The 23,286-nt window shown below is 47.4% G+C and overlaps 2 protein-coding genes across 20 annotated transcripts in view; one reads left to right on the top strand and one right to left on the bottom strand.

Moving 5' to 3' along the window:
• Positions 1-3,580, bottom strand: part of LOC147007551 (MAP/microtubule affinity-regulating kinase 3-like) — a 17,833-nt gene extending 14,253 nt beyond the window's left edge. The window contains exons 1-3 of one of the 4 annotated variants that reach the window (XM_085866922.1): positions 3,370-3,580; positions 2,267-2,830; positions 1,675-1,725 (exon numbers count right to left, since the gene is read on the bottom strand). In XM_085866922.1, coding sequence (XP_085723048.1) covers positions 1,675-1,725; positions 2,267-2,830; positions 3,370-3,417 — 663 coding nt within the window. In that variant the 5' untranslated portion in view covers positions 3,418-3,580. The remainder of the gene's footprint in view (positions 1-1,674; positions 1,726-2,266; positions 2,831-3,369) is intronic. The other 3 variants (XM_085866921.1, XM_085866919.1, XM_085866920.1) reach the window with 3 other exon arrangements.
• Positions 3,581-3,767: 187 nt separating this feature from the next.
• Positions 3,768-23,057, top strand: LOC147007550 (uncharacterized). Of its 16 annotated transcripts, XR_015054125.1 has the most exons (12): positions 3,769-4,062; positions 6,242-6,326; positions 6,450-6,538; positions 8,609-8,762; positions 8,979-9,035; positions 12,500-12,660; positions 16,097-16,199; positions 16,317-16,512; positions 16,865-17,204; positions 21,434-21,764; positions 21,938-22,275; positions 22,415-23,057. XR_015054125.1 is itself a non-coding variant. In XM_085866905.1 (11 exons), exons 1-11 carry the CDS (start codon positions 4,057-4,059, stop codon positions 22,069-22,071), a joined length of 1,653 nt encoding a protein of 550 aa, XP_085723031.1. In that variant the 5' UTR covers positions 3,769-4,056; the 3' UTR covers positions 22,072-23,055. The 16 variants fall into 16 exon arrangements, 15 of the variants coding, with proteins under 15 accessions (XP_085723038.1, XP_085723041.1, XP_085723042.1 ...); XM_085866905.1 differs by having other exon boundaries at positions 6,245-6,326; positions 21,938-23,055; XM_085866902.1 differs by having other exon boundaries at positions 21,938-23,055.
• The last annotated feature ends 229 nt before the right edge of the window (positions 23,058-23,286 follow it).

Genomic DNA, 23,286 nt, shown 5'->3' with positions numbered 1-23,286 from the left:
CATTTTGTATCCATCGATAGCTCCTTCATTTTAAAATGTCAGGATGCTGTGCCACGGATGCACCAATCGATCAGAGAATGTATTAAAATGTATCGATTCTCTGTAGATGTCGGAAGGAGAAAAAAATTTGGGGAAAATAAAGTTGTTTGTTTCAGATGGAAACCGACTGTGTTTGCTTCTAACTTTTGTCTGAAGACTCACTTAAGAAAAAATAAACAATTTCTCGGATCAGGATCCGGATCTTCACCAAAATCGAATCAGTTCGTCCTTGTCGCACACCAGACCTGTCCAACAAACTTCATCCGAATCCGTCCACAACTTTTTGAGACATCCTGGTCACTGAAAGACAAACAAACGGACAAAGAAATCGACAAACGAAGAAGAAAACGTGCAGAGCACGATGGTTGCAAAATTTCCCGGAGATGCCATGTCCATCATTTGCTTCTTCACGCACAATGGGTTCCTTCTGTTCCAGGTGGGTTGTTGTTCTGTGTACGTACAGGTATGCGTGGTGCTGTAATAATTTTGTAATTGGTTAACAATCCATTCAATGAGTGCATGTGTTGTAGTTAACATTGGTTAACAAGACGTCGTGTTCCAAGACATGGTTCATGAGATATTTAATGAAAATAGAAAAGAATGAAGGATTACACGCGTACACGCATGCTTTGAGCACGTGTGAAGGATTACACGCGTACATGCTTTCAGCCGGGTATCCCGTCTGCTGTCATCAGTCGGTGGATGGTAAAGATCCCACAGTATCCTTCGTCAAGAGAAGCTAGTTATCACCGGCATCCTCGTCAACTCACAAATTCCTGCCCTGACTCACTGCTGGGAAGGCAATGGCAAACCACCTAGTATCACCCTTACCAAGCAGCCAATCAGCTGCCTTCAGGCACAGCACACGATCAATTAATCAATCAATTAATCTTCTCGAGTTCTTTCTCTTTCTTTCATTCACAATTGTTATTTTTTTCGAATTATCCACTCTCTTGTTGGTGTGCGCATGTGGCGGTGATGGTGTGCTTCCATTTCTCTCTTTCACCTTCCTTCCACTTCGATGGGGAATTAAAAAAAAATCATTAAATAATTTAATCTCCCTTTTGGGAGCAGAGAAAGACAACTTGATGAGAAAACGGACACATTACGCTTCACGCACAATGGGCACAGATTCTGTGCGCCGCGCTCAATGGAAATAAAATGGCGTCAATGGGCACAGGTTCTGTGCGCCGCGCTCAATGGAAACAAATGGCGTCAATGGGCACAGGTTCTGTGCGCCGTGCTCGATGGAAACAAAATGGCGTCAATGGGGCACAGGTTCTGTGCGCCGCGCTCGATGGAAACAAAATGGCGTCAATGGGTACAAGTTCTGTGTGCCGTGCTTGATGGAAACAAAATGGCGTCAATGGGTACAGGTTCTGTGCGCCGCGCTCGATGGAAACAAAATGGCGTCAAACTGTAAGTTGTCGTCTCCAAGTGTACTCGAATCGGGACTCTCGCCTCGGCCACCCCAGGCGATCATGCGAGTTACACGTCCCTCACCCCGTGCAAGTCCACACCGACTGAACCCTCGGCCCACGAGGGAGTCCATTACCTTAACGACAAAACTGTTCCTTTCGAGGTTCGACCATCACTTGTCTGTATAAAACACATCGTGTGGAAATAAGAACTTACGTAGCGATGGCGGGCGCCTTTTCGGGTCTTTTTCACAATTTTGACCGCCACCTGGATGAAAAAAAAAGAACAAAACAAGAAAATCTGAGAGGTAAACTCCACAAACAAAATGGACATCTCCATCATCTTCACAAGAATGACCACACCGTGGTCACAAGCTGCGACGCAAAAAAAACATAAACGGGCTTTGTATAATCCGTGGAGGCCCTGTAGGCCTGATGTCGTAGGCCCAACCAGAAAACCAAGATGGCGGCCATATCGTTTTGTCTGGGTGCCATGGTGGGCGGAGTCAAGCGACAAATGTGGGCGGGGTCGGGCGGCTGTCCGACCAATGAGTGCACATTTCAAAAATCGGCTCCAACAAGAACCACAATAACAACAACAACAACAACAACAATGCAGAGCTCCTGAAGACAGTGGACCAACGACATGTCACAGGTAAAAACAGCAAAGGTGAGTGCGTAGAGGTGGAACGAAGGTTGAGGGTGAAAACAAATTTACGGAGGTGATGGAAAGATGACGGAGTTAACCTGAGGGTTATTTCTCGGCTGCGCGTGCGGCAGAGAAGGTAATCGGTCGATATATTACGTACGTATTTGCCTGAAGGTTGGTGTTTTGCCTTCCACACACTCCCAAACGTTCCCGTGCCGAGCTTGATGTGGTAAATCAGACGATCTCGCACCTTCGGCATCGGTTCCTGTACCAACGATACCGGCGCAGGTTCCTCATCTAATGTCTCCTCCTCAAACTCGTCAGGAAATCTGTTAGCAGAAAAGATTTCTTCTTCACTAAGTTGGTCACTGCTGCTCAGATCCGAAGATGTGAAACTCAGGGACGTGACCAAACTCGTCGCGGATTCCTCGATCGATTCCCTGATCACAGGTGTGCTCGTACTGGTTGTCGCCCTTAACTGATGATAAGTATCATCCAACACCTGTGCTTCAGTGTCAGGATTCTGGCTGCTTCTGGAACCTTCTTCTGGAACCTTCTGGAACCTCTGGAACCATCGAAATCTCCTGAACCTTGCCAGCATGTTCATAAAACCACATTTTGTTGTTGAAGGGACCTGGTTCGGCGATGATGCGGTGCCTTTGGGTGTAGGATCCGCATTGGGCGATGCGGTTGGGGTTTTTGTGGGAACACTGCTGCCTCCATCCTGTGGGATCAGAAAAGATAAGGATAAGTCTCCCGAAAAATGCATCATCGTCACAATGGACAACTTTAAAGAGTGTTATTAACTTCTCAATGGATGGCCTGCAGAGGGACGCACACATCTCTCGGCTGCCTCGCCCGGCTTTGAATCCCGACCCAGCTATAAACTGTCATCCCGGTGTTTCACCAGCAGGGTGATTCATCAGCGTGTGTTTCACCCCGATGGACGTTAAGCTGGGCGTCCAATGTGCCAGCATTAGTTGGTGAACCATAAAGATCACGTGCCGTCCTCTGCGAAGATGAGGCGAGCTATCGCCGGCACCCTGAACAAATTCTAAATTTCTGCCCGAACTACTTCGTCGAGCGTAAGGTCTGGCCAGCCGATTCGTGAAAGACTTGGAACAAAAACTTCGTTAAAGAAGAAGATTAACTTCTCAAATGAAGTCCGTGCTTTACCACAGCACCATGACATGGTACACACGTCACCAGGCAGGGATGTTCTTCATGTTAAACCGTATAACCGTTACAAGGTTCCCCGATTACCCTCATCAGCAGCCGATCCTTATGGCAACTCTTCTTTCCTTTCTCCATGGCGTTGGGAACAGTCGGAAGTTGAGAAACACAAGACGTTGCAGGTGTCCTCGTGTCCCCGTGAGAGGATATAAGAGCAGGTTGAGTTGTGTTTAACGTTTACCAGTTCATTCTCGAACCATTCATTCCCACAATCATCTCACAGCAACTTCCGGTATTCCTTTAACCACGCCCCCCTCGTGATCCACCAATCACATTCGCCCAGGGCGTGTTTTCCCCCGCCCACGATGACGCTGCTCAACCGTCCAATCGCAGACACGCACGAGCCTTGACGTCATCACCGCTCGAATCCAATGGTTGCACTTCCCGCTCAGAACCTGAGCCGTTGGGGCTCGCGATTGACTTTTCCGTCAGCTTCTGTTTTTGATCACAGGGAAGTGAAGGTCGGCGTCACTTCAGTCGACGATGTCGTTTCACCGTGAGACTGAATTCACCGATTATTATTTTCATGGTTAAAAAAAGAAACAATTACTGCACGGTGTGCCGACCATGTCAGTGTAGTTCGCAACGGCGTCTTCGGTCTCGGTTGAGTTTCATTTCGCGACGGCGAATTGTTGCGTCGTATGAACATCCTCACGACTGGAGTTCGGTCTTAAAATCGGAGAAATAAGGAAAGAAGACGAGGTGTTCGTGTCGTCCATGATGGTGAGTCGTCTTCCAGGCCTGAGGTAAACGGTGTCGTACGTCACGTGGTACACTGTGGTGATTCCTCATGATACACGACGTGCCCAAAAACATCCTCATGTCCGTGTAATATGTTCAGGTCGTCTCAATTAACCAAATAATCCTGCCGTGTCAGACGCACGGCTCCCTCCGTGTCAAGGTGTTCGTTGCTGACGGCGCTGAGGTGATCGCACGGCTCCCAATTCGTTGTGAACACAAAGTGGAAGCTCATGGAAGGTTCCAGAAGATCAAAAGGGAACTTATTTGGCATTCGGATAACATTCCGTGTAAAATATTTATATTAAAAGTAAAACTCTAACTTGATTTTGAATGTTTTGGTGGTGAAGGTTTTTAAAATAAGAACCGTTGTCCCTTCTATTGTCTCTCGTCCTATTTTCGGACATGGCAAGTTGAAGACAACAACAACAACCAATCCGTTGTAAGGAAGGGAAAGGGGGTTTTGTTTTTAACCGCGTCACGTGATGACGTCACACGTCACGTGACGAGATCAAACAAACGGAGGGAGAGGGATGGGGCAACACGGGGTAAACAAGATGGACACCACAAGGACTTTCAGGTCCTTACATGCACACGTACATGTGTGACTCCTTACACGTGTGTGTGTGTACGTGTGTGTGTGTGTGTACGTGTGTGTGACTGTGTGTGTATACGTGTGTGTGTACATGTATGTGTATGTACGTGTGGGTGTGGGTGTGTGTGTGTGTACGTGTGTGTGTGTACGTGTGTGTGACTGTGTGTGTATACGTGTGTGTGTACATGTATGTGTATGTACGTGTGGGTGTGGGTGTGTGTGTGTGTACCTGTGTGTGTGTATGTACCTGTGTGTATGTGTGTGTGTGTGTGTGTGTACGTGTGTGTGTGTACGTGTGAGTGTACATGTGTGTGTGTGTGTACGGGTGTGTGTACATGTGTGTGTGTGTACGTGTGTGTATGTGTGTGTGTGTGTGTGTACGTGTGTGTGTACGTGTGTGTGTGTACGTGTGTGTGGGTGTGTGTGTGTGTGTACGTGTGTGTCTCCCATTAACTCAAGCCTATTACATCTCGTTATCATCCCCTACACCTACCGATGATCTTTCGTACCTCCCATTAGCCCAAGCCTATTCTCTATTTCATGTTCAGAGGACTCTCATGTTGTCGGTCCCGAAAATACTGTTCCAAGTCCTGGTTCCGAGAGGACTCTGTTCCACGTTCCTGGTTCCGAAAGGTTTCTGTTCAACCTTCTGGATCCAGAGCAGACTGTGTTCCATGTTCCCTGTTCCAAGAGGACTCTGTTTTACATTTCTAAGACCCGAGAGTTCCCTTCTCCACCCTCTGTGTCCAGAGAAGAATCTTCCACATTGCTTGTTCCAAGAGTACTCTGTTTCACTTTCCAGGTCCTGAGAGTTCCCTTCTCCACCCTCTGTGTCCAGAGAAGACTCTTCCACATTGCTGGTTCCAAGAGTACTCTGTTTTACTTTCCAGGTCCTGAGAGTTCCCTCCTCCACCCTCTGTGTCCAGAGAAGACTCTTCCACGTTGCTGGTTCCAAGAGTACTCTGTTTCACGTTCCAGGCCCCGAGGGTTCCCTCCTCCACCCTCTGTGTCCAGAGAAGAATCTTCCACATTGCTGGTTCCAAGATGACTCTGTTTTACGTTCCAGGTTCCAAAAGGACTCTGTCTTACATTCCAGCTTCTGAGAGGTCTCTGTTTCACATTTCAAGTTCCAAGAGTACTCTGTTTCACGTCCTGGGCCCCCAAAAGGTCCCTGCTGCGCGGTCTGAATCCAGAGAAGACTCTTCCACATTCCGGATTCTGAGAGGGCTCTGTTTTACTTTCTGGGTCATGAGAAGACCTATGATCTGTTCCAAGTTCCAAGAGGACTCTGTTTTATGTAACAGGTTCCGAGAGGACTCTGTTTTTACTTTCTGGGTTCTGAGAGTACTCTGTTCCACGTTCTGACACCACTTAACAGGATTTCAACCTGAAAGCTTCCTTACAAACCCGATCCGCTCTGCTTTGAAAAGTTATTTCCTCTATTTTCTGTGTATTCATGATTTTCTGCGTTCACACATTCCACGTACCTTGTTTACCGTATTCTTCGGCACACCTGCTTCCTTCACACCAGAATTCTGTCTTTGTTTTTATCTTTTTTGCCTGCGAAAGCAGTGGAAAATGGGCGATGAGGTGTTGGCTCGATGGACCGACCGTCGCTACTATCGAGCGACGGTCATGTCACCGTGCAGAGAAGGTAAGCGATCCGCTTGTGGGGTTCGTACTACCCCAACACCATTTGCTGTGTTACAATTTGTGATTTATCACCTTAACAACTCGACGTGCGAACTTTGGAGATTTCAACAACAATTGTTCTTAGGCATTTATATTCTTCGCTTTTGCGATGGACCCACTGTGGATATGAAGTCGATCAGCATGAAAGTGATACCGGATCGTCTCCTCGCCCAGGTATGCTGCGTCACCGTTCATTGATTAATTTTTTTCATTGCAAATGTCGGTTTGCTCGGTTGTGGTGATCCGCCGGTTATCATTTGCTGGAATGGCTCAGGGTTGAGTGTGAGCAGGTTTAATATAATAAGAATATTGTCACCCTTGCACTTTTTTCAAATAACTCGCAATTTTGTCTAAGAATCGGTTGAAATCAGGAAATACAATGAAATTCCCTTGTTAAAATTATTAACACCCTCAACTTCATGTTTGGTGTCACGGCCTTTGGACAGAATACCTGCAGTGAAGCACTTCATGGAGCCATGGATGAGATTCCTCCTCCTCTCTCCTGGCAGGATGTCCCACTCTTCTTGTACAAACCGCTCCAGTTCTCCCAGATTTGAAGGGTACTTTATTCCCAACCTCTGTTTTCAGATCTCCCCACAGGTGTTCAATGGGATTGAGATCTGGACTCATTGCTGCTCACTTCAGAACAGTCCGGTGTTTTATCTTGAACCATTCCTGGTGATTTGTGAAGTGTGCTTGGGGTCATTGTCCTGCTGCACGACCCATGACCTTCGACGGATACCCAGCTTTCTCACACTGGGTTGAACATTGTTCTCCAAAATTCCTCCTTGGTAATCTCCCGATTTCATGATGCCACGCACACACTCAAGGTACCCAGTACCAGAGGCAGCACGGCAACCCCAAAACATCACTGAACCTCCTCCATGTTTGACTGTAGGGAAGGTGTTCTTTTCTTTGAAGGATTCATTTTGTTTTCTGTAAACATAGAGATGATGTTCTTTACCTAAAAGCTCTAATTTGGTCTCATCTGTCCACAGGACATTCTCCCAGAAGGAGTTTGGCTTGTTCAGGTGTGTTTTGGGTAAACTCCAATCGGGCTTTTTTTTTTTTTCTCTCTCTCTCTCTCTCTCTCTCTCTCTCTCTCTCTCTCTCTCTCTCTCTCTCTCTCTCTCTCTCTCTCTCTCTCTCTCTCTCTCTCTCTCTCTCTCTCTCTCTCTCTCTCTCTCTCTCTCTCTCTCTCTCTCTCTCTCTCTCTCTCTCTCTCTCTCTCTCTCTGCTTTCTCTGCAATCTTCGATCAAGTTTTCTCTTGAGGCCAAGTCCAGGGAGGTTGGCTGCAATGCCACGGGCCTTCAACTTCCTGATAGCATTGTGTACGGTGGACGCAGGAACATCAAGGTCTCTGGAGATAGACTTGTAACCTTGAGATTGTCCATGCTTGGAAACGATCTCGTGTCTGACCTCCTCCGACAATTCTCTGGTTTTCTTTCTTTTCTCCGTGCTCATTGTGGAACACACAGTGACTCAAAACAGCAGAATGACTCCTTTTATCTTCTCAAACTGGTTGAATGAAAGATTTTTATATTGCAGGTACCTGCAGCTCACCACAGGTGAGTTCACTTCCAAAGTAAAAGAGAATCACCTGCTTGAAATCTCATGATTTCTAACAACTTCTAAAAGGTGCCAATAAGATTGTCCGGGACATTTTAGGATTTCTGAGTGGAATACTTGAAAATGTTTTAAATTTCAACTTGATCGGATACATGGTCTGGCAGCCAGAATTATTTAATTCTTTCGATATGGGGGTTTTTTGGGAGGTTTTTGGGTGTTTAAAAAAAAAATAAAGCTCACTAAACCACCTGTTGGCAACTTGTTATATTACCAAGTGCATTGTTTACCTGTGTGTTAACGTGTGTGTGCCATTTTGGAAGTGCTTCAGTTGCATCATGTATTTCCCGTTTGACAATGGAGACGAGATGGAAAATTTCCTTCGCAAATATAAATAAGAGGTGTCAGTGCACTCTTAGGAGGCAACAAGTGGACACTAGATGGGATTGGACCTCTCCATGTCACAGTAGTGTGAGCTGTTCTCAGACTCCACCATTTAAATGGCTGCCCTGTTTTATGTGAAGAACAATACGGTGATTCTTTTTAGTGACTTGAAAGCCAAGATGTACCCACTACATATGCATCACGTGATGTACCCACTACATATGCATCACGTGATGTACCCACTACATATGCATCACGTGATGTACCCACCACATATGCATCACGTGATGTAGGGTTTAAGAGATTTGGTGAAGAGTGAATCCTGCAGCGAACCAGAGATCAAGATCCATGCTGGATGTGGTAACAACCGGCAGGAGGATCAAGAACAGATTAAGGAAGGTGTCTCCGGTCCACATCAAACATCTCGCTTTGAAATCCAACATGGCGGTACGTGGCCAGGGGTGTGGAGCGTTCAAAAACGATCGGGTGGGCCGGTAGATAGATCGGAGCAATGTTTGCACAGCTGGCGAGGCTTGGTGGAGCGGTTTACTCTGTGGTTAGTCGATGTTAACTTGAAGTTACTTGCATTGATTGTTTGATTAATTAAAATGAAAATGTTTGAATCTATTTCACTTAACAACCGACTTTGATGTTCTCTTTTAGGTTCGGACGCCATGAAGAATGGCGAGGAAGTGACTCCAGAGCCAAGGATCATTCAGGGTAACACTGGATCATTCAGGCTAACACTGAATCGTTCAGGATAACACTGGATCATTCAGGGTAACACTGGATCATTCAGGCTAACACTGGATCATTCAGGGTAACACTGGATCATTCAGGCTAACACTGGATCATTCAAGGTAACACTGGATCATTCAGGCTCACACTTGCATCATTCAGGGTAACACTGGATCATTCAGGCTGACACTGGATCATTCAGGGTAACACTTGCATCATTCAGGGTAACACTGGATCATTCAGGCTAACACTGGATCATTCAGGGTAACACTGGATCATTCAGGCTCACACTTGCATCATTCAGGGTAACACTGGATCATTCAGGCTGACACTGGATCATTCAGGGTAACACTTGCATCATTCAGGCTAACACTGGATCATTCATGGTAACACTTGCATCATTCAGGGTAACACTGGATCATTCAGGCTAACACTGGATCATTCAGGGTAACACTGGATCATTCAGGCTAACACTGGATCATTCAGGGTAACACTTACATCATTCAGGGTAACACTTGCATCATTCAGGGTAACACTTGCATCATTCAGGGTAACACTGGATCATTCAGGGTAACACTGGATCATTCAGGGTAACACTGGATCATTCAGGGTAACACTGGATCATTCAGGCTAACACTGGATCATTCAGGGTAACACTTGCATCATTCAGGGTAACACTGGATCATTCAGGCTGACCCTGGATCATTCAGGGTAACACTTGCATCATTCAGGGTAACACTGGATCATTCAGGCTAACACTGGATCATTCAGGGAAACACTTACATCATTCAGGGTAACACTTGCATCATTCAGGGTAACACTGGATCATTCAGGGTAACACTGGATCATTCAGGCTAACACTGGATCATTCAGGGTAACACTGGATCATTCAGGCTAACACTTGCATCATTCAGGGTAATGCTTGCATCATTCAGGGTAACGCTTGCATCATTCAGGGTAACACTGGATCATTCAGGGTAACACTGGATCATTCAGGGTAACACTGGATCATTCAGGCTAACACTTGCATCATTCAGGGTAATGCTTGCATCATTCAGGGTAACACTTGCATCATTCAGGGTAACAGTTGCATCATTCAGGGTAACGCTTCCATCATTCAGGGTAACGCTTGCATCATTCAGGGTAACGCTTGCATCATTCAGGGTAACGCTTGCATCATTCAGGGTAATGCTTGCATCATTCAGGGTAACGCTTGCATCATTTAGGGTAACACTTGCATCATTCAGGGTAACGCTTGCATCATTTAGGGTAACGCTTCCATCATTCAGGGTAACGCTTGCATCATTCAGGGTAACGCTTCCATCATTCAGGGTAACGCTTGCATCATTCAGGGTAACGCTTGCATCATTCAGGGTAACACTTGCATCATTCAGGGTAACGCTTGCATCATTCAGGGTAATGCTTGCATCATTCAGGGTAACGCTTGCATCATTCAGGGTAACACTTGCATCATTCAGGGTAACGCTTGCATCATTCAGGGTAACACTTGCATCATTCAGGGTAACGCTTGCATCATTCAGGGTGACGCTTGCATCATTCAGGGTAACGCTTGCATCATTTAGGGTAACACTTGCATCATTCAGGGTAACACTTGCATTTTGAATATCATGATATTTAAAAAATATGTTGGGCCCAATATGTTCTCGTGGATCAGGCATTGTGTGGCGGAGGTTTGCGCTCCACCGAGTACCCTTCTCGTTTTTCTAGTTTGTGTTGGCTTGTACCGGTGTTGAAACCTTGTCAACTGCGGATCTCATGTTGAATAAATTATCATTTAAACTGCTCGACCGAACATTTTGGAAATCATGAGCTCGCACGTGTGAAGCGATCAGCGGGGTGAAGCAATTGGTTCAGTTTGTCTGTCTGTCTCCAAGCATCAGTTTGTGATTGAGGAACAACTTTACTTCATTTGAATGTTGTATTTTGAACACGAATCGGAACGGCAAAACGAATGTGTAGTTCAACAGTACTTTGTCTCCCAATTCGTCCCAATCAGGCACGCGTAGAGATCAGTGAGATAATTTTTACCTGACCTGGAATTGGAATTCCAGATAAGGTTTTGTAATCACGCACCGTCCGTCCGTCCGTCTCCGATCTCGACTTCTCCGGCCAAACAGCGGGGTCAATCCGGCTGAAATCTGGCGACAACGTTCCTCTCCTGACTGCGAACTGGGGATTGCAATGCTCGTTCTGGTCACGTGACTTAAAGTCGGTGAAAATGGCGGACTTGGTAAATTCCTTCAAAAAATATTCTTCTCCCGACCCACCAGTCAGAATACTACCAAATTTGGGTTAGAACGTTAAGACGGGGTGGGGATGTTAAATTGTGGAGGTCATGCCAATCATGTGACCGGAAGTGTGTCAAAATGGCCGAATGAGTCAATTTTCGGGAAAAAATTCCTTCAAAAATCTTCTTCACCAGTCCCAAAGGTCAGAATGCCACCAAATTTGGGTTACAACATTAGGACAGTTAAATTGCTGACGTCATGCTGATCACATCACCGGAATTTTGTCAAAATGGCGGTCGCGTAAATTCCTTCAAAAAATATTCTTCTCCAGACCCACCAGTCAGAATGCTACCAAATTTGGGTTGCATTACAGAGTGAAAGACTGACAGATACACCGAAATTGTGAAAGACTGACAGACATGCAGACAGAGTGAAAGACTGACCAACATACAGACAGAGTGAAGGACTGACAGACATACAGACAGAGTGAAAGACTGACAGACACACAGACAGAGTGAAAGATGGACAGACACACAGAGTGAAAGACTGACAGACATACAGACAGAGTGAAAGACTGACAGACACACAGACAGAGTGAAAGACTGACAGATACACAGACAGATTGAAGGACTGATGGACATACAGACAGAGTGGAAGACTGACAGATACACAGACAGTGAAAGACTGACAGACATACAGACAGAGTGAAAGACTGACAGATACACAGACAGAGTGAAGGACTGATGGACAAACAGACAGAGTGTCCCAATTGCTGTCCCCCACTTTGCGGCACACACGCAGGGGGTAATGAATTTGTTTATTGAGAAACATGAGCAGGTGGTGAAGGAAGTGAACAGAAGAAGAGATGATTATAAAGGGGGAAAACTATGGATAAAGCTCAAGCTGGATCATTGAGAAATCCTTCAAATGTGGACGGAATGTTCACAAGATGTCCTCCACAGCCCCTTGGGAGCCTGTATTGTTGAGCACGACTTACATCCGGTACATACGAGGTTACTCATTGTGCTGTTTGTTGTTGTTCTTCCTTGAAAAGTATAAGCTCTTGAGGGGTTTCGAGATCGAGCACACCATGGTTGGATTAAGCTGTTATTTCATTGTCAAAATGTTATTTTCTTCTATGCACGAAGAGGTCGAAAGCATCATTGTTCCACGGCCTGTCGTATCTCCGTACATTAGACAATCGGCATGGTGACTCAACCGATACCGAGGACATCGAAATGATGAAGGTCCTTCATTCTGAAAACCTGGAGGATGATGGAGCAGTGAGTGGTGCTGAGGACAGTGAGGTTGTCCTCTGTCCGTGTGGAATCAATGAGGAGTTTGGATTCATGATTCAGGTTTTCATCACAACGCAAAACATAGAACGTGCTTTCGCGGTACTCACGCTGTGTTACCATGACAACACAACCCTCCCCCATCCATACCCATCTCTAGTTTATCTTCCTTTCGCTATTTATCGAATTCCTGTCGTTATTTTCCCCTCGTTGTGCAAACAGAAAACATTTTACAAACTCTTGTCGAATCATACAGATATTTAAAGGACGTTTCTGGAACATCAAACAGCAATGTACGACAAAGACCAATCAGAGGTCGCACACCCTCACCAGGACTTGTCTTGTGCGGTGTTTGTGCGGTGTCTCCACTGGCTCGGTGGTCCCACGAGCATGATGGGATCGTGGCGATTGACACACATGATCCGGCTCGGGGCCGCTGAATCAGTCGAGCGTCGCGGCCACATCAGGCCCGCCGGGACTCGGACCAGATCACTGAGACGGACGACCTCCCGTTATAAAACATGCATTTTATAGACGGATGCACGTTCTAGTAGTACGTACTTTATAGGAAATAAAAATACATTCCTAATAGCACGTACTTTATCGACGTACTCACATACTTCATAGTACATCCTTTAGAGACATGCTCACATTCTAATTGTACGTACTTCATAGACGTACATTCCTAATAGTACATACTTTGTAGACGTACTCACATTCCAATTACCCCATGTGTGTACTGCAACGCAGGGTAAGTAATTGATTCACTGACAGGGTAAGTAATTGACAAGTATGTTGATCACTTCCGTTTGTTTATCTGTCCCCCTGCGACTCTGATCAATAGTATCCACTGCCCCTTGAGAGACAAAATTCTTCTTCTCCCTCCGGTGAGTTTCAAGACATCTCCCGGAAACATCAAGAACGGTGGTCTTGAAGGCACTCCACATCTCCACTTCGGATCCAACAAAGCACCCAGACCCTCCAAATCTCCACTCAGCCTGTTTGCAAACTCTTCGGCGACCCTCTCATCCTTGAGCTTGCCAACATCCAGTACCATTCTCCCGGATGGTACCATTCCCGGCTGGGATGGTACCATTCTCCCGGATTGAAGGTGCAACTTCAGAGTTGCTACAACAAGCCTGTGGTCAGTATTGAGGAACTGAGCACTCCGGTGGACTCTGCAGTTTTGGATCATCCTCCAGCGACCATCAACGAGGACATTGTCAATCTCCTTTGCCACACCACCAGCGTTGGAATACCAAGTCGAGCGATGAGCTTGTGGGTGCTGAAACCATAAACCGGCCACCCGAAATCCATGACTTATTGGAAAATGAAGGAACTTCGTGTTATTCAGGTTCACAGTTCCAGACCCATCATGAGGACCAACACACGTCTCATAACCATTCCGATCAGTTCCAGTCGATGCATTGAAATCCCCCAAGACCAGAAGAGTATCTCGCCTGGGGCACTGATCAACCACAGACTCGAGCGTGGCACAGAATTCCTCCTTCACGGTGAGATAAGATGTGGTGGTGAACAGCTGTTTTGAAGATCTGGACGGAAGAATGGGATTGAAGAGAGTGTGCGAGTTTATTCCAAAGACGGGAAAAAAGAGGAATGAAAGAGTGAAGGAGAGCAGTGATTAGTAATTTTAGTAGTTTTTCCAGAAGGGGTTGCTGGCGGACCTTGAGCACCCTGCGGGAATATGGAGGTGACCTATCGCAGACACAGCAGTGGGGGGGGGGGGGTGAGACACTGGAGAGGAGAAAGAAGAAGACAGAAAGACCTGCCTGCAGTTACAGAGTGAGAGGCCCAAAGACTGATCCTCACCATGGGAGATGCCAATGATCCTAAATGCCTTGGTTTCCACAGCGTGAAGCCAAGAAAGGTGAGAGGGGGGAGCACCAGCCCAGAGGGGCGAGCAGTACTCCATCACGCTGCGGATGAAAGCTTTGTAAGTGGTCAGCTCAGGTGAGCCAAGGAAGAACTTTGTGCGATGGAGGATTCCCAGTCGGCGACTGGCTTTGGAGGGCAGGTTTGAAATGTGGCTTTCCCAAGAAAGATCATGGCAGATCGTGAGACCCAGAAGCTTGAATGAAATTACTTCTTCCAGAAGATTGTTGAGAAATTCGATAGGGGGTGGTTCGGTTTTCCAAACAGTCCTTTTGGAGAGACATAGTGAGATTGTGAGATTTGTCAGGATTCAAAGACATGTTCCACATGTTGGACCAGTTTGTGATTTTATTCAGATCTGTAGAGAGCGAAGAAGCTGCTGCTTGCCGATCTGAGGGATGACAGATGGTGCGGCAGAGGGTGGAGTAATCAGCAAAGAGATAAGGAGGATTTTCCAGAGAGTCGGAGAGATCATTGATGAAAACCAGAAAAACTGGATTGGGCCCAGAACACTGGATTGAGGAACTCCAGCCTGGACTGGAAGATGGGATGAGAGAACTCCATTTAGGGCCACACGTTGGCCCTAAACGTTGGTCAGGGTCAGGTGTCCAATCAAAGCAGGACGTCTTGGTACCCGGTCATCACTGCCAGCAGTTATAAAGTGGCAGTTCTGGTTATGTCTCTTATTAATTAGGAAACACACCAGTACACAAACATCACACAAAACAAGTCCTGGTGAGGGTCTGCAATATCTGATTGCTCTTTTTCTTGGTTCACTCTGAGTTTGGGAAATTCTACGGAATCCGTCCCAATCGCGTGAGCACACAGAGGAGTCATGTGATTGATTCAGTCTGTCTGCCTGTCTGGCAGTCAAATAACATTGAAGATCATTCCAACCAGGAAACGTACTGTTCTTAGGTTCGTCATAAAGGACACAAACAGGCACGAAGAACGAGCGTGACGTGTTAGACAAGTTGGTGTAAAAGACGGTGCATCAACGGCGTGAAACTTCCGATTCAATGGTGGATTTGTTTTTTTTTTCCTAAAGCCTTTAAAACCTCTATTATTCTTCGATTGAACTATATATTTGAAAACTGTAGAACACGAATGGCCTCGTCCGCATTTCCAAAAACCTCCACTTTCGGAGTACTTGGACAAAACTTTCCCCATCTCGACCAATCAAATGTGCGGTACGCTCCGAGTGCGGAGTTGGCAGAGGTTCAACTCCAGACTGTTACATTTTACTGTTCGGCTCCTTACGGTGACTACGAACAAAGATGATACAGATCGAACTCGGAAACGCAACCCAAGAGTGTCAAAGACCCTTCCCATGCCCTTTGTCTCAAGACTGTATGGGGTAAGGTGTTTGATGAACTCTCCAGTTGTACGTACTTTATAGACGTACACGCATTGTAATTGTGCATACTTTATGGAGGAAATTGGTTGGAAAAACAGGTGCCTATGTCTGTATGTATGGAGGAAACAGATGCCTATGTCTGTATGTATGGAGGAAACAGATGCCTATGTCTGTACCTGTCGATGTTAAAAATCGGAATGTGAAATGACTTCCACTCTGTCGTCCTTTCCCCGTTCCCTTCCCACAAAGCAGTGCAATTCATGCTTCACGTGGCAACACTGCGAGTGCATGAAATTATCTCATGAGAACATTCCTGACAAGTTCTTCTGCCACAACTGTCGGCGCCCGCAGGGTGAGCCCTGGGTTTTGCCGTTGAGATCTGAATTGTGACGTTTCATTTGCCCTTTTGTGACGTCATGAACACGCGTCCTAGACGATTTTGACACGTCCTGCTTTTTGTCGATTTCAGGAGAGCGTCGGAGCTCCAGGTGTGCCGTGGATTCCGACTGGCTTTGGAAAGGCAGTCTCACCGGGATGAGCTGCCTCGGTCAGGGTCACCGCAGTCGACGAGTCGCAGGTCGTGCCGCCGTGCAACACCTGCTCATTGAGTTGTTACACGTGCAGGATGCCCTGTGCAAATTGCAACTCCCCCTGCATGTTGCCCGGTGGGTGGGTTTCTGCACCTTTGTGACGTCACTATTTCAGCCGTGATGTATACATGAGCTCACCTTTTGATACCACAAACACTTCGAAGAGCATAGTGGGCTTGGAGGAAATAGACCGGTTGTGAGAGTTGTAATGTTCAGTCGATGGTAATCGGATCTAAAATATACTCGAAATTTGTTTGTTCGTTATTAATTTTTTAAATTATTATTTCATGTTGACTCTTCTTGCAAAACTACCTTTTCCATGTTCATAAAACCTGTTCGTCATGTGGTTTAATCATTTTTAAATTGTGTTGTTGTACATTATTTTAATGTAATTTATTTATTTCTTTTGTCCCATTGCCCTTCAAAGTACTCAAAACCATCCTGATTTAAAGCTGTGGTCATCCCGTTGGAAATTATGTCCTTCCACCTGGAATCCTAAACCGCTCGAGGTGCCCAATGGTTCAGCTGTTGGAGGTTTCGGTGAATCGGACATACCGTGCGGAACACAGTGCCAGATCAAGCTGATGCAAAAGGAACATTGCTACCACAAACAAACGGGTTCACCTCCTGAAGAACGTGCAGAAGAAGAACGTGAAGAACTCTCGGTGCAGCCGTTTTGCATGGGTGGCAACTATTCTTGGTTCCATGATGATGTTCATACAATAGCAATATACCAAGGAGCAGCCCAACACATTCCCCACAATAAGGTTCGTTTTGGAAACCAAGAGAAAGTACAATTTTTATTTGTTTAAGGAGGATTTTATGGATGGCATCCCGCTCCCTCTCTGTTTCCCCAGTCTTCCGCCCTCTCTCTGTTTCTCCAGTGTTCCGCCCCTCTCTGTTTCCCCATTGTTCCGCACCCTCTCTGTTTCCCCAATGTTCCGCCCCCTCTCTGTTTCCCCAATGTTCCGCCCCCTCTCGGTTTCTCTAGTGTCCCGCCCCTATCTGTTTCCCCAGTGTTCCGCCTTCTCTCTGTTTCCCCAGTGTTCCGCCCCCTATCTGTTTCCCCAGTGTCCCACCCCATCTCTGTTTCCCCAATGTTCCGCCCCCTCTCTGTTTCCCCAGTGTTCCGCGCCTATCTGTTTCATCAGTGTTCCGCCCCTATCTGTTTCCCCACTGTTCCGCCCCCTCTCTGTTTCCCCAAGGTTCCGCCTTCTCTCTGTGTCCCCAGTATTCCGCCCCATCTCTGTTTCCCCAGTGTCCCACCCCTTCTCCCGCCCCCTCTCTGTTTCCCCAGTGTTCCGCCCCCCTCTGCGTTTCCCCAGTGTTCCGCCCCCTCTCTGTTTCCCCAGTGTCCCACCCCCCCTCTGTTTCCCCAATGTTCCGCCCCCTCTCTGTTTCCCCAGTGTTCCGCCCCTATCTGTTTCCTCAGTGTTCCACCCCTATCTGTTTCCCCAATGTTCCACCCCCATCTGTTTCCCCAATGTTCCGCCCCCTCTCTGTTTCCCCAGTGTTCCGCCCCTATCTGTTTCCTCAGTGTTCCACCCCTATCTGTTTCCCCAGTGTTCCGCCCCCTCTCTGTTTCCCCAGTGTTCCGCCCCTATCTGTTTCCTCAGTGTTCCACCCCGATCTGTTTCCCCAATGTTCCACCCCCATCTGTTTCCCCAATGTTCCGCCCCCTCTCTGTTTCCCCAGTGTTCCGCCCCTATCTGTTTCCCCAGTGTTCCGCCCCTATCTGTTTCCTCAGTGTTCCACCCCTATCTGTTTCCCCAGTGTTCCGCCCCCTCTCTGTTTCCCCAGTGTTCCGCCCCTATCTGTTTCCCCAGTGTTCCACCCCTATCTGTTTCCCCAATGTTCCGCCCCCTCTCTGTTTCCCCAGTGTTCCGCCCCCTTTCTGTTTCCCCAATGTTCCACCCCATCTCTGTTTCCCCAATGTTCCACCCCATCTCTGTTTCCCCAGTGTCCCGCCTCCTCTCTGTTTCCCCAGTGTCCCGCCTCCTCTCTGTTTCCCCAGTGTCCCGCCCCCTCTCTGTTTCCCCAGTGTCCCGCCTCCTCTCTGTTTCCCCAGTGTCCCGCCCCCTTTCTGTTTCCCCAATGTTCCACCCCATCTCTGTTTCCCCAGTGTCCCGCCCCCTCTCTGTTTCCCCAGTGTTCCGGCCCCTCTCTGTTTCCCCAGTGTCCCGCCCCATCTCTGTTTCCCCAGTGTTCCGCCCCCTCTCTGTTTCCCCAGTGTTCTGGCCCCTCTCTGTTTCCCCAGTGTTCCGGTCCCTCTCTGTTTCCCCAGTCTCCCGCCCCTCTCTGTTTCCCCAGTGTTCCGGCCCCTTTCTGTTTCCCCAGTGTTCCGCCCCCTCTCTGTTTCCCCAGTGTTCCGCCCCCTCTCTGTTTCCCCAGTGTCCCGCCCCATCTCTGTTTCCCCAGTGTTCCACCCCCTCTCTGTTTCCCCAGTGTTCCGCCCCCTCTCTGTTTCTCCAGTGTTCCACCCCCTCTCTGTTTCCCCAGTGTTCCACCCCCTCTCTGTTTCCCCAGTGTTCCGGCCCCTCTCTGTTTCCCCAGTGTCCCGCCCCATCTCTGTTTCCCCAGTGTTCCGCCCCATCTCTGTTTCCCCAGTGTTCCGTCCCCTCTATGATCTCGAAGCACAAGGTGAGGATGTCTCTTCTCCATAAAAGTCATCCAGTCCATTGTTATTTTTAAACTGCAAGTCAACTTCAAAAACAATGTGCCGTGACCACGTTATGGGGGGTCCGTGACCACGTTATAGGGGGTCCGTGACCACGTTATAGGGGTTCCGTGACCACGTTATAGGGGTTCCGTGACCACGTTATAGGGGTTCCATAACCACGTTATAGGGGGTCCGTGACCACGTCATAGGGGGTCCGTGACCACGTTATAGGGGTTCCGTGACCACGTTATAGGGGGTCCGTGACCACGTTATTGGGGTTCCGTGAAGCAAGTTCAACATGGATCGCTTTGTATGCAAGGTCGAGGGTCATGGGGGAGCGAGAACACAGAACAGAGTGGAAGGTGGGGAAACGCACCGAGAGAATGAGGGAGTAAGGGGAGGAGAAGGACGGAAGACAGGGCAGGTGAACAAGCTCAGGTCCAAGTAAGGTGTTCAAAGGACAATGGAAGTAATAGATCATGGAAGGTGGGTTGAGGGAGAGGGGAGAAAACACAATAACCTGGAAAGGAAGGTCATTGTGGGAGGGTTAACGAGGGGTTAAAAGATCATGAGTAGGGATCGGGACGACCTGAACTGTTTGTGACCTCCACGGAAATGAAACAGAACGTAATGGAGGAAGAAGAAGAAGCAGTATGGGAGAAAGACACAGTGTGTGCTGTTCTGTCTGTTTGTCTGTTTTTTTTTTTAAACAATCGCCTACTGGTCACATTTTCCAACCGATCTTCACGAAACTTCACAAAACGGTAGAGTTGGTCATAAGCAAGAAGCCTATTCATTTTGAGTTCAAAAGGACAACATAGGCCACAGGTGAACAACTTTGTCGAATTGTTTAAAATCAATTTTCATCCGATCGAGTTGAAATTCGAAGAGGATTTGCACATCAGCTCACTGACTTCAAACAACGATTATTTTTGATGTCAACACCGGCCAAAAGGTCAACAGAGGCCAAAAAGTCAACATCTCAGGTGCAAATTCTAAAATCCTCAATTTTCATCCGATTTAGTGACTCGAAGTCACAGCGGCATTCCGCTCCTCAGTCGTGTAACGAAGGTGCTGGAGAGGATTCTGGACGGGAGGATGAGGAAGAGTGTGGAGATGGAGATCGGAGAAGAGCAGCAGGGGTTTATAAAGGGTAGTGGGATGACGGATGGGATGTTGATGCTGAGACAGCTGGTGGAGAAGAGGATGGAGGTGTAAGGTGAGATGGCGTTGGGATTTGTAAACCTGGAGAAGGCGTACGACGTTGTCCCGAGAGAGATGGTGATGGCGAAACTGAGATGCATGGGAGTGCCGGAAGCAGAATTGACGTTGGTGGAAGGGAATGAAGCATCGAGTCTCGGTTGGTCCTGGGATGTCTGAGGAGTTCAGCGTGAACATCGGCTTGAGTCAGGGAAGCTCTCTCAGCGCACTCGTGTTTATCGAGATGATGGAGCTGGTAAGCAGGATGGTGAGCTTGAGGAGTAGCATGAGGAAGATGTTGTGTGCGGATGATCAGACCGTTGTAGTTGAGAGTGGGCGGGAGATGCTGGAAGTACTGGGGTAGTGGTAGAAGGCAGTTGGGAAACATGGGCTGAAGATGAGTTTGGAGAAGACTGAGGTGATGTGGATCGGGCAGAAGTGATGTGGGTATGAACTGATGGAGGAGATTGGTGTGCAGGTGAGCTTGACGGGGAGGTTGGTGAAATGCCGGCTGAGATAGGCTGGACCCCTCGGGGTGGATGGGGAAAGAGAGCGCATTGGATGAGAGAGTAAGGTAGGAGAGGAAAAGAAGTAGACTGTGGTTGAGATGGGAGGATTGTTTGAGGAAGGGTATCAGTCAGGTAGAGGTGGTTGGCTGAGGACAGAAGCAGGTGGAGGAGTATCGTGGACATCGGACCTCACTCCTTATAAGGGGAAGAGGAGGAGAACAATGACTTGAAATTTGAAGAGCATTTGGAAATCACATCATTGAATTCAACCACCCATTAATTCTGAGGTCAACATAGGCCAAAGTGCCGACCTTGGCCACAAACACCACCTGGTAGCCAGTATTACACATTCTCTTTTTTCAACCAGGTACATCTACAAAGTACATAAAATTAGAATGTGAGTACGTCTATAAAGTACGTCCTATAAAAGTACATGTGGGCGTACATATCTATTCCATAAAATATATCCGATTGTTACGTGAATCTACGCAACAAAACCAAAAACGAGTCGGCAGCACTGACTTCGGATTATTCTCCAATCCCTCCAAGTGAGCCTCTTATTGGTGTGTTTTGATCGCTCGTACTCGATTGGTGTGTTTTCAATTAACGTTGCACGGTGTGTTCGCAGGAATCTTGTGGAAGGGACACTCTGTGTTCCGTGCGAGGTGTTTCATTATCAGGAACTCGGGTGGAACGGTCCATTCTATCATGCAGCACCAACCGGTCAGGTCCCGAGAGACGACCAAACAGACCGGACGGGTCGGTCCAAAAGAGTCAGAAGAAATCGAAGTTTTTGAGTGTCAAAGGAAGTTCTTGGCAGAATTGCAGGATCTCAGAAGAGAAGCGTAAACGTCTTCAGATTGAACAACTCATCTGTCAGCAGAACCTTGTTGAGGGGATAGAAAGACTGCAAGAAATGGTGTCCAGAAGGATGGACTTCATTGAGGAGAATCTCACAGGTAATCGGTCGTACTCGTCTTTGAAATCTTCGGCTTGGATCGTGCTCCAGTAATATGTGCCAGTAGTATGCGCCGGTGGTGTGGATCGAAGGCTGATGACACGGCTCAATGTCGACGACTAAACTGTCTTGCCGAACTCATGTTGAGAACCTCTCATGATATTATCGTTTCAGAACTTGAGAACCTGTTTGGAACAAACCAACAAGACAAAGAGGATGTTCTCAGAGAAATCAAGGACAAGGTTCAGCAGATGATCATTGAGCTCCAGAAGGTGCGGCAACTGGCTGCGTCTTGTGTGACACACTGAAGGATCTCTTTGTGTTCCCGGTCTTCTGCTCAAACGAAATGAGAAGCCGTGATGATGTTGATTGAGCTGCTTCGTTTGTGCTCCATATGCCTGGTGTTGGCTTCATGGTTGGGATCCTATGGTCCTGAGTTCAAATCTTGCTCGGCTGTTGAATTAATACCAGGTGGGGTTTACTCAGCCTGTCATCTTTCTGACGTTGGCAAAGTGAGTACCAGCTTGCTGGGGATGATTGAGCCATTTGGGTATCGTGTGAATGGATGGATGGGTTGTGCTCCATGAAGGAATGACACTTTTTTCAGGAGGTGATGTCCAATCCAATCCATTGGGATCTTTGTCTGTGCAGATCGTTGGTGCTGCCAAAGCAGTCTCCTGGGCTATTTGGGCACAATCCTGGACGGCTTGCCACTCCGACGCAGGATACCAGCAAGCTGGTTGGTACTCATTATGCCGACCTCAGAAGGATGGCAGGCTGAGTCAACCCCACCTGGTATAAATTCAACAGCCGTCACAACAGAGTTAGTAAATGGCTTTGCGCGGCTCACAAGATGAGATCGCACCTCCTGACTCGTCTCGGATCGAATCATTAAACGATTTATATTATTATATTGTCAGCTTTGTCGTTCATCATGAGTGTTTCACGTCATCCATGGGATATGAGACCCACATTCCAGGGTACTTCCGTTCCCTGACAAACGGACGTTCAAGATCCCATGGGTGGACGTTAAAGCTGGTGTCGTGACTTGTCTCGAGCTGCTTCGCCAAAACTCTGCGTCCGAGTGACGAATGTCCGGGGAGAAATTAATTCCCTCGAGGAAAAAACAAAATTAAGTCTGTCACGAACCGGTTGGCCATGCCTGACGTTCGAATGAAGGTGGCAGTCATTTGGAATTTGTTCAATGCAGCAATTACTCGCCCGTTATTTACGCTGGACACAATGGGATCTTCAACGTTCACCAGCTGATGCGCTAATGCTAGCAGACGGTACATCCGGCTTAACCATCCCATAAAAAGGCAGTGGAAACATTTATGCCTCACCCTGCATGTGAAACACCAGGATTACATTTATAGGTTGGTCAGGATTCAAACCCAGACTCAACAGCTCCGAGGTGAGGTTGGGATGCCTCGAGGCTGTTTTATCAGTCCAACGACACATTGGTCTAAAAAGACTGAGTATGTAATATTGCACTGCATTTGCATGTATCGAAGGTCATGCTG

Source organism: Eptatretus burgeri, unplaced genomic scaffold (assembly GCF_056783735.1).
Source record: "Eptatretus burgeri isolate ZD-2024b unplaced genomic scaffold, Ebu_testis_v1 Ebu_testis_scaffold_115, whole genome shotgun sequence".
Classification (NCBI taxonomy): Eukaryota; Metazoa; Chordata; class Myxini; order Myxiniformes; family Myxinidae; genus Eptatretus; species Eptatretus burgeri.
The sequence above is the reverse complement of the archived record's forward strand: the minus strand, read 5'-3'. Positions and strand labels throughout refer to the sequence as shown.